The sequence below is a fragment of the Lissotriton vulgaris genome, chromosome 6 (genome assembly GCF_964263255.1).
Source record: "Lissotriton vulgaris chromosome 6, aLisVul1.2, whole genome shotgun sequence".
In the NCBI taxonomy this organism is placed as follows: Eukaryota; Metazoa; Chordata; class Amphibia; order Caudata; family Salamandridae; genus Lissotriton; species Lissotriton vulgaris.
This window is the reverse complement of record NC_141694.1, coordinates 755,135,665-755,150,657: the sequence shown is the minus strand read 5'-3', so window position 1 is coordinate 755,150,657 and position 14,993 is coordinate 755,135,665. Positions and strand designations below refer to the sequence as shown.

The window sequence follows — 14,993 nt, the reverse complement described above, 5'->3', positions numbered from 1 at the left end:
GTTACCATGGTGGGTGCCAAAAAGTGGGAAGCAGTATTTGGTATGGAGAAGATTGAGCTACTTCCACCAGATATCAATCCAGTGGGGTATGTTGGAATTAACATAGAGGTCCTTGGATATTTTGTCTTGAAGATTCAGTTTTCTGACCCCAAGACTGTGGGGAAAATGTATGTGGCCAGGAAAGATGACAATCGGTTGCTTTGGGGAAATCAGAGTGACATGGGGACAGCCCTAAATCCCAATACTCGATAAAATGTGTTGTTACTGTCTGCAGATGGTTTGCCTGATGATGTATGCACTACGTTTTCTAAAGAATTTGGCAGTGAGCTGGGATTACTTAGGAATTTTGATCATAAGATTGCTTTGAAGTGCCATTTGTCTCGAAGGTGAGGAAAGACCCTCATTTGTTGTTGTTTTCTCTTGAATGAGAACTGAATAACTTGTTAGAATGGGGAGTAATTGAAGAAATAGAGTGCTCAGAGAGATTTTGCTCTGTTGGCTGTGGCTCTAAATGATGGTAGAAAAGAAATTAGGATATGTTTGTCAATCTACATGGGTTGAATAAACTTAGGGGCATATTTACAAGGGGATATCATCACCAGAACGTCCCTTTTAAAGACGTTCTGGTGGCGATATGCCCGTCTCCATATTTACAAAGCCGTGTTAAACCACTTTTTGTGGCTTAACGCCGCCTTGTAAATAAGGCCCCTTTGCACTCATCACTTAGCATGAAAGGGACGTGCAATGGGTGTTGCTGTGGGCGTTCCACCACAACATCCATTGCTTTTGACAGTGCCCAGATGTACAAGGATGTGTAAATCTGAGGCAGCGCCAAAAACTAACACCATGCAAGAGTAGGGGCTAGAATGGCAAAACGAGGAGAAATAATTGTATTTCTCCTTGTTTTTGCTTTTTCTATGTCAGTTGCATTCTGCAGCACATATTGAAAGAGCAAAATGCCATTAATGATTGTTTATGTGCAGGAAGGTGTCTCTTCCTGCACATATGCAACCATTAAATAATGATGTTTTGCTACTTCTATGTGTGCTGCATTTTGCAGCACACATAGAATGATAGACAGCCTTTACCAAATATTTCTGAGACATTGGCCTGATAAAAAAACATTGAACTATTCAGTGTTATGGATCTGTCCTCTGCATGCAATCAGGTTTTACTCCACACTGAATCTGACCACTTGACATCATTTGAAACACCTCTAGGGGCTTATAGGGTTATTCAAATGCCATTTTGGCATCAGCTGTGGCGAGTTTTCAGAGGGTGATGAAGAAAGTTTTGAAAGGCTTTCCAAAGCTGTTATTTTTTCAAGACAATACCTTGGCTAATGGCAAAGATTAATTGGGACATGATGAAATATTATGGAAGGTGTGGGGCGGTTACTTGAGGCAGGGATGGTAATAAAAAAAATATGTATGTTTAGAGTGACAACTGTGACTTTTTTGGACATATTACTTCCAGGGAAAGAATAAGCCCAAAGTTGAGCTGAGTTTTACTCAAAGTTTATTCCAAATTTCACCAGTTTGTCTCAACCATTAAGATTGTTGCTAAAGAAGGGTTCCAAATTTGCTTCGACTGATGAATGTAGTGTTGCATTAACATATAGTATGGACAACATTGGAAGTTTACATACACCCCCTCCGTCCATATTTGAATTACTGTTAGGCAGAAAGGCCCAGGGGTTAATGGTATGTGAAACAAATCGTAAATTCTTCAAGAAGACAAGATTTAAGATTGTAGATGGCGCTTGGAGAGTTTGGACGGCTTGCAGAAAACACTGTAATATTCCAAAAAATAACTCATACTTACATATTTATAAGTCCAGCCTTTTTTCTGCAATTGATGCCAATAGAACTCTTGAAGTATGGAGAGAGCTGGGCATTAAAACTTTGTGGCAATTGATGGACAGAGAGGGAGTAGTAAGCTTCGATGACATACAAAGTAGATATGGCATTCCAGATACACATTGGTTTGTTTATACACAAATAACTCACATAATGAAGGCCCAGAGACCTAAATTGCTACCTCCAGACGTCTGCCCCTTAATGGAAGCGCAGCAAAATTAATATTATATATAATCTTCTAATAGCAGAGGTTAAAGATGATGTTGATAAGACCGAGGTAGCCTGGGCAAGTAAATTGGGGAATCCTGATTTAGATGTTGACAAAGCCCTATTTTTGAATAAGAAGATCTTCAGAGCTACAAATTTAAGGGCCCAGCACTACAAGACGGTGTTTAATCTTTATTACACACCGGCAAAAACTGTTCTCTTGGGGAGTCAGGGCGGACGATACATGTCCAAGATGTGGGAACAGACAAGCAGACCTACTCCACATGTTCTGTAACTGTAATCTTCTAACACCAGTAAAAAAAGAGATTGAAAAATTCTGGGAGGGGCTGCTAGGACATAAGATCAACCTATCCCCTACCCTAATGATTTTAGGCATGGATTCTGAACTAAAACTTGGGAAAGAGGAGGAAGCTTTGATCTTTATATCCGTGGCCGTGTTTAGACTACTGATCTCAGCCGGCTGGAAGGATACCGTGGCCCCCTCTTTTCAAATGTGGCTTACTAGACTGCTGGGAATTCATAATATTGAGTCGGCACTCTATGAACTGAAAGGAACTAGAACTCGGGACTTTGGAAGAAGACTTTGGGCCCCAATCACAGATTGGAGGAAATCAAAAATGTAAAAAGCCGAAACGTGAAAATGTCTTTTAGAGCCTGCTTTTAGCTTTTGATTGATCAGTGTAGATGGATGATGAAATAATAACAGGATGTAATTATATTGAAATTGTTTTAGCCATATTGGATAACATGAGTTTATATTTATTGCCACATAATTTATTCATTGTATTGTCTAGTCGCGTTTTGTTTTGTCTGTTAGTGTACTTTGTAAGAACTGCTGCTTTTCCTCCGGATTTTATATGAACAATGTTTCTTTTTTTATTAACTGTAACTGCACTTATATTCCCAATAAAAATATTTAACAAAAAAAAGGAAGTTTACATACACTTCGACATTTTGATGCATGCAAAAGAACAGCCCTGTCAACTGATGCTAGCATTAGAGGCTTAGGCGCAGTGTTATCTCATTTGGTTGACGGTGAATTGAAAATGGTGGCATTTGTTTTTTGCTTTAGGTATACCATTTACTGTTAAATCTGATCATTGCCCAATTTCCCAAATTTTTACTTGTAGAGAGATGGAAAACTTGTCTTCTATGACCAGACGATGGATTGAGGGATTATCAGAGTAAAATTTTGGTGTAGAATATGTACCGAGAGCTAAAAATAGTGCTGCGGACTGCTTATAGAGATTGACAATTAATCAAGATGGTGGAAATTGTGACAGTGAGTTAGTTGGATGGGTGTGTGTGTGAATGTGCAATTGATGACAAAGAATGGTCTAATGCCAATTCAAAGGATACATATTACTTGATTTTAAGAAAGTTCATTGTAAAGAGTTAGCCAGAAAGCAAGCAGGTTCCTGTTACCCTATGAGGATTTTTGAATGTCAAGAACAAACTCTGCATTGTGGAAGAGATCATTTTCAGAGGTAATTGTGTGGTACCCCCCAGTGGTCTGAGGGACAAATTGATCAACCTGGCTCATGAAGGGCATTTGGGGAAAAACATGACTAAAACTAGGTTACAGGAATGGTAGTGGTGGCTTGGGGTGGATCATCAAGTAGGGGGTGTTGTGAAAGATTGCTGTTAATGTGCTAATAATGATAAATGCAGGAAAACACAAACTGCTCCACCATCCCTGATTGAAATTCCATCAGAGCCATGAACCGTTGGGTATGCACATCGCAGGCCCTTTTGAATTAATGGCCCATGATGAGTGGTATGTTTTGTTACTCGTTGATTATACCTCTAAATATGTGGTCTCTAAATGTGTGGCTTCAGTCAACACTCGGACTGTGATTTTAGTTTTCATGGAGGAGTTCTCCCAGGAATGTTTTCCCAAATATCTGATCACAGACAAGGGGGTACAATTCATTTCTCAAGAGATGTGTGAGTTTTTTAAGGAACTATTACTTGTGCTTTTTCAAACAGCTCTTTATTCACGTCAAGCCAATGGTTTGGCAGAGAGTGTGAATAAAATATTGAAGAGTTGTGCTCAGTTAGAGATTTTTACAAAGAACTCAGTAAAAATATGCTGAAAGAGACGTGGTCTGCTCACATGCCTTATAGGGTTACCTTGATGTCATCTTTTGCTTTGAGTGGCAGGAGGCCTCATAATAAACTCAATCCAGCATGGCTGACGGGAGGGAATGATGTGCACAATTCTGAGGATGATCTGAAATTTCACAAAACATTACACCAAGAAAAGAATAAAGCCTGATGTAAAGAATTCTGCACATGAGGATGTGTGGAAAGTTGGGGACAATGTTTTGGCCAAATGACCTGCAAGGTTGTATAATAGAACCATGCATGCTTTTCCCACGCATGCCTTTACAAAATGGGCAGTACATCAAACGTGACATTACCATGCAAGTTCGACTTGCCTTTGGGAAGGGTTGGACTTTGGAATAATATAATTTACTATTCCAACTCCAGTCTGCACAATAGTAGGGATGGTGTTGGACTTTAAATACAACACATGTCTAACTATGCGTTCCCTATAGCAAGTCGAAAAGCAAGTTGATGTAACAACCTGCACGCTAAAGGAGCGTTTGGTAAAGTTGCTTTTACTGTAGTGCTCACGTTATTAAAGCACTAACTACGTGGTTTATACTGTGTGGGAAAGGGTGTTTCCCAACCTGCAATGTTGAGAAAAGGGCATTCTAATTGCATAGGTCCTTTTATTATTGCAGGTGTGAGGAAAAGTCTTGAACTCGAGAGATGAATGGAATATGTCTTGGTTGATAAAGATTGATGGTAAATCAGATTCACATGATAATATTTCAGTGGGGAATGATTCAGTTATTCATTGGGACTAGGGTTATGAACACCCCACCAAGAAACCAAGGGACAAACCCGTTTGGCACAATGATTATGTGACTGGCTAGATCATGGTTCTCAGTAAAATTACAGTATCAGAGTATTATTTGTTTGTGCTTTTTTTCTCTTTCTTTTCCTTTTTCTGCATGTTGTTCCATCATTTTATTGTGTAGCTGCTTTTATTTGTAAATATTATATGGGGGGAGATGTATTGTGGCGTTGACTGCACTGCAATTGGAATCATCGGTGACAGCACAAAGCTCTGTACATTAACTATGTTCTGATGTTTGAATAATTGTCAGTTAGTTGCTATCTTGGAGCTTCCAATGCGGGTTGGTGGTCTGTTGCTGTGAATAACTAAAAAACCTTCACGAAAACTCACACTGGAGTGTCTCCTGTAATCTGGATTTTAACAAATCCATATAGGAGAAAAAACTGAATTGGACTAGCAATGCGATTGAGTATGATTTTCAAATGTAAAATAGGCCTTAATGCATTCCATTGAAAGCAATTACTGGTAGGCAGAATGAAACAATAGCCACTAGCATGAGGTAAAAGGGGCATCCTGTTCTAGGGCAAGCCAAGGCCCATCCTATGAATTCTTTTAACACCTTGGCTGCTAGGTGTTTTCCTCTCCTATGCTGACTTTTCATCATGTCCATCATTTCATGACGAGCTCAGCTCGTCATCAGCACAGCTCAACCGTGCATCATGACGAGCTGAGCTCGTCATGAGCATCGAAAGGGTTAAGAAGCGCATTGGTGAACCAGCATTTCAGGCAGTCTAGCACTGCCAGATCAGCCAGCTTGAAAAGGAAGTGAGTAGGCTATATTTTGTTCCCCTCAAGGCCCCATGGGTCCAAAAGCAAAAGGTACACATACTGGTTGGTTCTTTCAAGCTGGCCCTTTTGCCAGTGCCAGACTGTTAGTCTCCACCAAATGCCAGTCACACCCTGAAGAAGTGAGAACAAATATGTCTTGCAGACAGCTGCACTGTCAATCCAGACTTAGGACCTGATTCCGAGTTTGGCGAATGGGTTACTCTATCACAATGTGACGGCCATACCATCTGTTGCATTACAAGTGCATTATATGTAATGGCACTTGTAACATGGGGGACAGCATTATGTCCAATGGTGCTTGTTATACAGCGGACGGGATATCTATCACGTTTGTGACGGAGTAACACATCCCCCCAACTTTAATTCAGGCCCTCATAAACAAACAAGTTAACCAAAGGAAAATGCACAAGTGTGGAAACATAGAAAACAGAAACCATCCAATTCGGCATATGCTTCCTACCCGCCCCTCAGCCGCCACAGAACGACTGTTGAGGAACAGTATAACTGGAGGCGGATGCCTGAATTGGTGTCGTTTTAAATCCAATTTATGTGATGGCCTGAACAAATGAGATCGGAGCGGCTTGGCAGGTGTGAACAGATATATCACGTTGAGATGTTTTTCGACCCAGGCATTTTTCCCTGACACTACAGACACAGAGGTAGCTGAATTTTTTTCAAATGGAGTCCTCCCTTTCCGTGTCCCTGTGGCCTGAATATTGAAGTGGTCTTATCAGTAGTCTTTCCTCACGCGCTGTCTTTGTGCTGCTGGTGGTACATGGGGAATGTACCATGACAGATTGTTTTCCCTCAGCAATGAAGAAGCAATTACATTTTTCACTGTCAGAGCGGATGCACAGCGACGGTGATAATATTATAGTCGCAGGTGTAGGTTGTGAATGGTAGCACTGTGTGAGGATCAACAGTCCAGGGCCAAAGCTATTAAGGAACAGTTTAACCTCTGACTCACCCAATACATCCCCCCTTCTCCTGTGGCCTCCTGGGACCCAGATATACCAACCTTTTCAGAGAATTTGTCAGAGCCTGGCTGGGATTTGACCAATTGTCAGAGGTTGTGCAATAAGGCTGCTTAATGGACAATAATAAAAAAATCAACACTGCGCGACAAAATTACTATATCAGGTTATGCATGACATGCAGGTGCAGAATGTAAGGTCCTTTTTTGAGCACACAATGTGCCTGCCTGAAGATGCATCGGTACCCTTGGTATCGATAACTCAGGAGGAGGGTTTCAATCTTGTCCATTTTCCAGGTCACTCATAGTAAGGACCTTAGTCTTTCACAGTTCAGATTGCAGAGCCGTGCCCTTCACATCTCTGTGGAGAAGGGAAGCTACATTATATGGAGGTACAGGGAGAAACAGCAAAGCAAGGTACCCCCCTCAACCCTTGCATCCATTACAGTATGCCTTGCTGGCAATCACCAGATTATCTTAAGGACAGACTGAATCAACAAGTTTTTCCAAAGTTCTAAAATATTCCAATATGCACCATACATATAGTAGAAGACATTACTTATTGTTGTCAAAAGAAAATGTAGTTGCTGTATTTGCTTAAATTTCCATATGGACTCATGGTTCCCCCTTATCTGTCTTTAACTTTTTGACCAATACTGTTTTTGCAGGTTTCTCCAACAGCAATGCATTTGTAACTTAATAAAGACAACTGCTTTGAGGTCAGAGTTCTATAAGATTATTTGACATAAATTATTTTGGAGTAATGTCTCCTTTATTAACCGAGGATCCTTTTTCATCAAAGAAAAAAAATGGCCAACGCATATTTAGCGACTAATATGACATACAATTGTCACTTCTTCTCGGCCATCTAATTAGTTGTTTTAGACAGCTTGCAAGCTGCTACTTAAAATGATTTGACTCTCAGCAATCTGATTAGTAGCCCTTAAAGTAAATTAAAACGAGCACACAACCTGATTACCGAAATTCAAATGGCATTGGCATGCAAGACACAGATTTCTAGGGCGAAACTAATCAGATTCCTGAAAATCAAATACTTTTGAAGTACCAGGTGTCAAGCTGTCTAAAATAACTAATGAGTTGGCCCTGAAGAAGCAACATTTGCATGGCATATTAGTCGCGAAACACGTTGGCCATTTTTTCTTTGATGAAAAGAATCGTCAGTTAATGAAGAAGACATTACTCAAAAAGAATTGATGTCTAATGATCTTTAAAAAGTGTGACCACGAAACAACCCATCTTCATTTTGTCCTGGAGATAACGCTACTGGCGTTGAGAACTACAAGTGTTTCTTGAGGTCCTGTAGACATCTTAATTGGACTCCTTACTCCCCTATTTTCCTTAGTTTTGTAGCTTAATGTAAACTACATATTCAAATGTCATGTTTTTCGGTCTTCATAGCGATTCAGTATTCTTAGTGACATTAACCTTTTAAAAATGTACACATGTATTATGAGCATAGCATGTCTCAAGCTGAAGGGCAGTGGAGCACTATACAAACACAAACATTGAGTCAACGAGTGATTGGTTGGGTAACTGTGTTCTGAGAGTGGAACTTGACTGTTACTGCATCATGATGTAGTGTTCTTAAAAGTGGTGCGTCTTCAACTCTGTACTAAACTGAAGCATGGTTGGGTGGTACTGGTGGATACAGCCATGTAGATCCCAATCCTATGTACATCGCTAGAGTAAAGTTAAGCATATCTTAGGAGTGACCACACAATGTTGATAATAAAAACATACTTCATGTGTAGAACTTTAGGGAGAGTATTGGCTGTCTCTATCCACTGCAAATAACGAGCCTTGCCAGTTATTCGAGTTGATGATATGACATTTACTTAACTAGGGGTGATGTAAGGTGAGATGCCCTCAAAAGGATTCTAACCCAACCCACGACCTGCAGGTTGGAGCAAGTGCAAGTACCAAGAGGCTAAGCTGCTGTACCACATTGACTGTAATCTTTTTTTTTTCACTCTTAGGGAACTTCTCCTATCGGTGGCTTTGGGTCAGGCGCTGTCACTGCTGATCTGCGGCATCAACCTTACCAGCAAATACTTATCAGAGGATTTTCATGCCCACACGCCTCTCTTCCAGAGCTTCCTCAACTACATCCTTCTGTTCCTGGTCTACACTACCACACTAGCTGTGAGGCAAGGTAAGACGCCCTCTCAGGAAAAAAAAAAATCATACTACGGTGTTTCATGTATCTTTTCCCTCAGCAGTTATAGGTGTGTGTTACCTTCATCCACCAAAAAAAACAATTGAGACAACAAGGGGAAAGGACCTTACCTTTTCTGTAGAAAAATTGCTCTTAGGAGGACATTTTTTCCCAAAAGGGGCAAAAATGCAGACCCTTCACTAGTGCAATGTTCTTGTTTTACTGATAGTACAATGAGCCCTCTTACACTAATGGATTCTCTCTGTCTCCCATAGAATCGGATGCAATATTTATGCCCAGACAACATTTCAATTACACACGAGTTATTCACATTATTTCAGGAATTGAATGTTACGCTTGTTATGTGAACTTCCCAAAAAGATCCCATTGCGCCACATTGCGTGAATATACCACCATTCATGGCATAAATAGAACAGGAGCATGTGAAAAAAATGAACAACCAGAATGTCACAACAATTATGTTTTTGTGCTTTATTTAGCACAAAATACATCAGTCTGTCAAAAATTGAAATGACAACGCATTCTGTCTAAAGTACAGCACTGAATGGCGGCTTTGAATTTCAGTTAATTACTCACAATTTTCCCAAAATTTCATGTAATTACACAAAAGCAAATTCAGCAATTTTCTTACACTCCCCGAAATATTCTGCTCTGATATGTGTATTAGGTAACAGAGAGACAAACAGAACTTAATTGTAGAAATGATGCTAATATTCCACTGAACCAGCTACAAGTCTGTGCTGGGTTACTCAAAGGAATTATTCCCACCGCCTTACAGCAATGCTTGCAGTCTGAAGGGTAAGCATGAGGTGTACTACTCAAAAACAGCAAAAGTGGCCAACAACTAACTGATGTGGCAGAAATGTAATTTCTAATTTCTTACTTTATAGTGCTAGTTTGTATTGTTTCCTATCCACTTTTCGCCCTTTGTGCAATTCGCTGTGCATTTATTATTTTTGTCTGGGACGGTCATCAACTCATCAAGAGGCCATTGTGAGGCTCGCCCTATGGTATGTGCCCCAATAAAGGTCAGTCCAAGGTGGTCTACAAAAAAGAGGGAAAGATCCATTTCAATTATTTGGTAAATGCTATCACTTATGTAAAAGCAACTGTACACATAATTCTTATTGTTAAACAGAGATTGAACTGTAATTCATGCTGTTGCTAAACACATGGGGTTGCATGAGTTGTCAATATAAGCCACAGGGGATTCCCTGTAAATTTCTAATGGAACCTGGGAATGAAGCTATAAATACCCACAATGCTCACAAGAGGTATGCGAATAATAAAGAAAAATGCTTTTCAACTAAAAGTGGTGTAATCAATAGTCCGCATGACAATGAAAAGAAACGAAAGACCCACGTATGTTGCAATTACATTCTTTCATTACAAACACTGAATCATAACTATAAATAAACACTTGGCAAACAAGTTAACAAAGTGCTTAGTACATGAAGTGAAATTTCAACATAATGTCCAAATGTGTTTTTTTTTTGTGAGTTTTATATAGCGCGAACACGACCCGAAAGTATCAGAGCACTTTACATGGGCACCAGTTGTGGTGCAGAACAACACAATCATTTTGTTAGGCATTGGGAAATTAAGTGATCTGCCCAGAATCACAATATGTTGAGTGTCCCTGCCGAGACTCGAACACAGTTCCTCCGATTCGAGGACGGCCACGCAAGCAGTTAGGCCACATCCGGTTAAAAGTTGAATGAAGATAGACATAACAAATAACTAGTCATAGAGAAATAAGCAGTAGAGTGTCCATAAATACATCCCTGTATTTACTCTTCAGTAGTGGTCTAAGATACAATCTTTACTGTTGCATTTGTTGCCAGCATCATAAGCCTACCCAAACTTATGGGTCATCATCAGGAATATTAGAATAATCCCAAAGCACCCTGGGCCTTATTTACAAGCTCCTTGCGCCACCCGCACGTCACTTTTCCCATGTTAAAAATGACACAAAAGCAGCTCAAGGGGCTTGTAAATAAGCCCCCCTGCGATTTAGACACTTTAGTAAAAAATCCAACAAGCTAAAGATCATGACACTTGATATGTACTGAAAAGTCAACTAGCTAATATTTTGACAACTGCAGAAGGCCGTATTCAATGAGACGACTAGATTCAATGCGAGAAGAAGTAAGGTGAACAGATTTTGAAAAACAAAAATCAGGACATTCCATAAACAAAGAAGTAGAACTACAATTTTGCATCGACCATGGGTCACTGACTGACTTGATAGATAGTGCTCACTAACATAAACAAACACATACATTAAGACACTAAGGGAAATTAAATGCAACTTTATTTAGTTATTGGTAACTACATTGCTTTCTACTCCGAGCTGCAAATTCTGCACTGGAGCACATGACAGCTTAGCTCCTTGTGTATTTAGTCAAAAACCGGGCTATGCATTGAGTTTAAAGAAATTTGCCAAGCCATATGACGAGAAACTGGCATTGTCCTGGCAAATCTAGGTTGTCTGATCATCCTAGGAATAAGTTCTTTAGAAAAATAGTGGAATGGCAGTGGATGAATCAATCATCTGATCACACCCGGGATCTCACCTCGTTGTCTTTTGTGCCCCCAATGAGTTCCTCACAATCACATTTATTTATAAGTGCCCATATTGTAGCACAGTTTTGGTCAATGAACAAAGATGGTAGAGGACAGTAGTGTAAGGCGCGAATTTCAAAAGGTTTTGCTGTTAGTAGTTGTGACTTAATCTTGCACAACTCCTGGCTCACGCCTCAATTCCAGGAGTAAGCCAGAATCCTGTAGGAGTAAGTCACAGCAAATCCAGGGCAGGTAGACTGTATGATTAATCAATCATGGTAGGAGAGGCCAGCAAAAATGCTGATTTCGTAAGCTATAAAGCTTTAATAAATACTAGTGCAAGGGGTCTTGGATCTCCAGACCACGTTTGTGCAATTTTCAAACTCAAAATCCTGAAATTAAGTTTGAGTATCAAAGAAAAGCTACACCACTGCATGGGGAATCAAGCTATAATTAATGGCCAGGCTTTTTCAGCACAAACATGTTCGCTCCAAAGAGTTAAGAAGCGCAGGATTGTCTATGCCCTTCATAGAATCAAGTGGACAATCTAAAGTGATCAAGTCAAAACTGGAGCCAAGGTTCAGTCTCCAAGGTTCAGTATGTACGTCCTGTGTGACTGTCATCCAACCAAAACAGACACAAATGTGTGATCTTGAACACATTTGCATAGTCTCCTATTTCATAGCCATATAAGTAGCGATATTCGCCATAGGTGATAAAATATTAACGGAAAAAAAACTGCCACCAATTTTGATTGTCTTCAGTATTTTATTAGGGAAATGTTAGAAATGGACACATGACCTAAGGTCGATAAATACAATCCATTACATGCTCATAAAGTACAGCAAAAGCTATTCCTTTGTCGCCTATGGAGACACATACCTGAAAGGGTGTAGCCAAGGAGTAAAGCATATGTAAGTAATGCCCTGGTAGGACAGGAGAGCACAATGAAGTAGGAGCCAAGTTTCCAGGAGCTGTGGAGTCAGGACGCAGCCATAGTTCATACTGAGGGCTCATTAATGATGACTTACCCTGACAGACACTTAGGGGCCCATTAGGATGTCGGGCGGTGGCACCACGCGGTGGTGGCGGGGCGGAAAAACAGCTTTTTCGGCCCGCGAGCAGCGGAACTCACGCCCGCAATATTAGGATAGCAAAACATAGGTCATTTCCCGTCCGCCGCAGAGCGCCGCAGAGCGCTGCGCATCGCCATCATAGTGCGCCCGCCACCGCGGCGGTGGGAGCCAATGGAGACTCTCCGCCGTGCGGAATGACGTCTGCCCGCTCAACAAATTAGGATGGCCCAAACAAGTCTACGCACCGGAGCGGAGACACCGCCCAGTTTAAGCAGGCGGAAACTCAACAGCGGAGCGAGATAGCCGATACCCGGACCCGAACACCATGAACCCAGCCCTCCATATGCACCTGGTGATATTCCTCCTACAACACTATCGTCAGGTGGGCCGCCGCGGACGCCGCCGCAGGTACGCAAATACACAAATGCAACACACAACACACAGGCCGACACATGGTCCAATCATCACACAGACACGCTGCTGGGGGTCACAACTAGGCATGAGCGGATTTTGCGGATTGGCAATCCGCGAATTTGCGGATTTGCGAACTCGCAATCCGCAAAATCCGCGAATTCCCGCGAATTTGCGGATTTTTTTTTTTTTTTGTGTTCGCCCGTGTTTCTGCCAGTTCGCGAGGGTTTTTACAATTTCGCAATTTGCGAACTTACCTGTCGGGTCGCAAGTTTTGCGAACTTGTTGTTTCTACGTGTCCAACCTGTTTGGGACACTCTTCTTCATCACTGCCACTCTCTGTCACCACTGCCACTCTCTGACTACTCATGCCACCCTCTGGCCCACCCATGCCACCCTCTGTTTCATCACCACACCCTCTGGTTGTCCAGTGTACATTATTTTCGGCAAAGCAAAGCACACCTTCCCTGCCTCAAGTGACCTGAATTAATTTGGGGCTGATTAATGTGTCACAGAATATTTTTTTAGCTGGCACCTGCTTCCTTAGTGCGCCCTGATTAGTGATCTTTTGCACTTGCTAAGTGCTTTCATTGTTGCAAAATTAGTTACAACACCTGCCCTGCCCCAACTGACAATAATGAATTAGGGGCTGATTAATGGATTTTAACTTCCAGCCTGGCTCCTGCTTGTCTCCCTTAGCTGTAATTCATGACCTTTGTGGCATATGTGTAACTATTCTGAGGTTCAGAGCAGGGTCACATAATAGTTTCAACTGGCAACTGAACTCTGGAGGGGCCCCTCAGGAAGCACTACAGGAAATGGCTACTAATGATGTGCCTGAACTTTTGAACCTGGTAAGTAGTTACTTTCAGTTTTGCTTAGATCATATTTCTGCAATTTCGCACTTATTCGCGGGGCGCGAACTCACGCGAACAGTGCGAGCAGTGCGAGCAAAATCCGCTGCTCGCGGATTTGCGGATTTTGCAGGAAATTCGCAAATCTCGCGGATTGCGGATTTCCCGAAAATCCGCAAAATCCGCGAGCGGAACGGATTTTCCGCCCATGCCTAGTCACAACACATCCACAAGGACACCCACACATCACCCACCTGACAACATGGCACCCCTCAGCATCCAGGACACACATCGTCCGCCAACCAGCAGCAATGTCCCGCTCCCGGTCACGTCACCACCGCGGTCGACACATGCCCACTATGCACAAGGCAGGGCCACTCCAAGGCATGGGCAGGCACAAACACCACAGGGCCACACTGCAACACACCCCATCAAGTCACAAGCCAGATGCCCATCCAGTGCACTCCCATGCACACCAACAAGCACTGCAACAAGCAAGCACAATACACACCCTGCACCACACAACACACAACCAGGGAGACAGCCACTGCAGCAGTGGCTGACAAGGAACACACAACACCAGTGCCATACACACTGAAGGCTCACAATCCTTTCCAGCACATACACACACAAACAAACACACACCATGGGTGTAGCCACAAACACAACACACACACAGAGATGCCTCAACAAATGCCTTCACAAGAACAACACACAAACACTACAGGAACACATACTGAACTCCAAAAGAAACAGACTTACCCTGTACTCCCAACTGGGGAAAAGCAATGGGAGCACAGACACAACAGGAGTACATAACATCATCACTCAGGAACAAAACACACACACCATAACACAAATCACACAAGAAGTGCATCTGGATAAAAACACACTGCCCCCTCAAAGCTACCACAGATGCACATCAAACACCGATCAACAAACACCACAAGGCATCAGGGGATGCACATCAGGCAATGCCCAGGTCACATACACACAGCACTGCATGCTCAACAAGCAGTGTGTGCAGAACAAGCACAACAGCCACACACACACATGATCAACACAACCACATCACACACACCACAATTCAGCATTGCACAAATACTACAGCA

General features: G+C 41.9%; 1 protein-coding gene across 1 annotated transcript in view; it reads left to right on the top strand.

Moving 5' to 3' along the window:
- The window catches only part of SLC35F1 (solute carrier family 35 member F1), a 955,166-nt gene that overhangs the window by 439,661 nt on the left and 500,512 nt on the right, over positions 1-14,993 (top strand). The window contains exon 2 of the mRNA XM_086926736.1: positions 8,776-8,951. Coding sequence (XP_086782862.1) covers positions 8,776-8,951 — 176 coding nt within the window. The remainder of the gene's footprint in view (positions 1-8,775; positions 8,952-14,993) is intronic.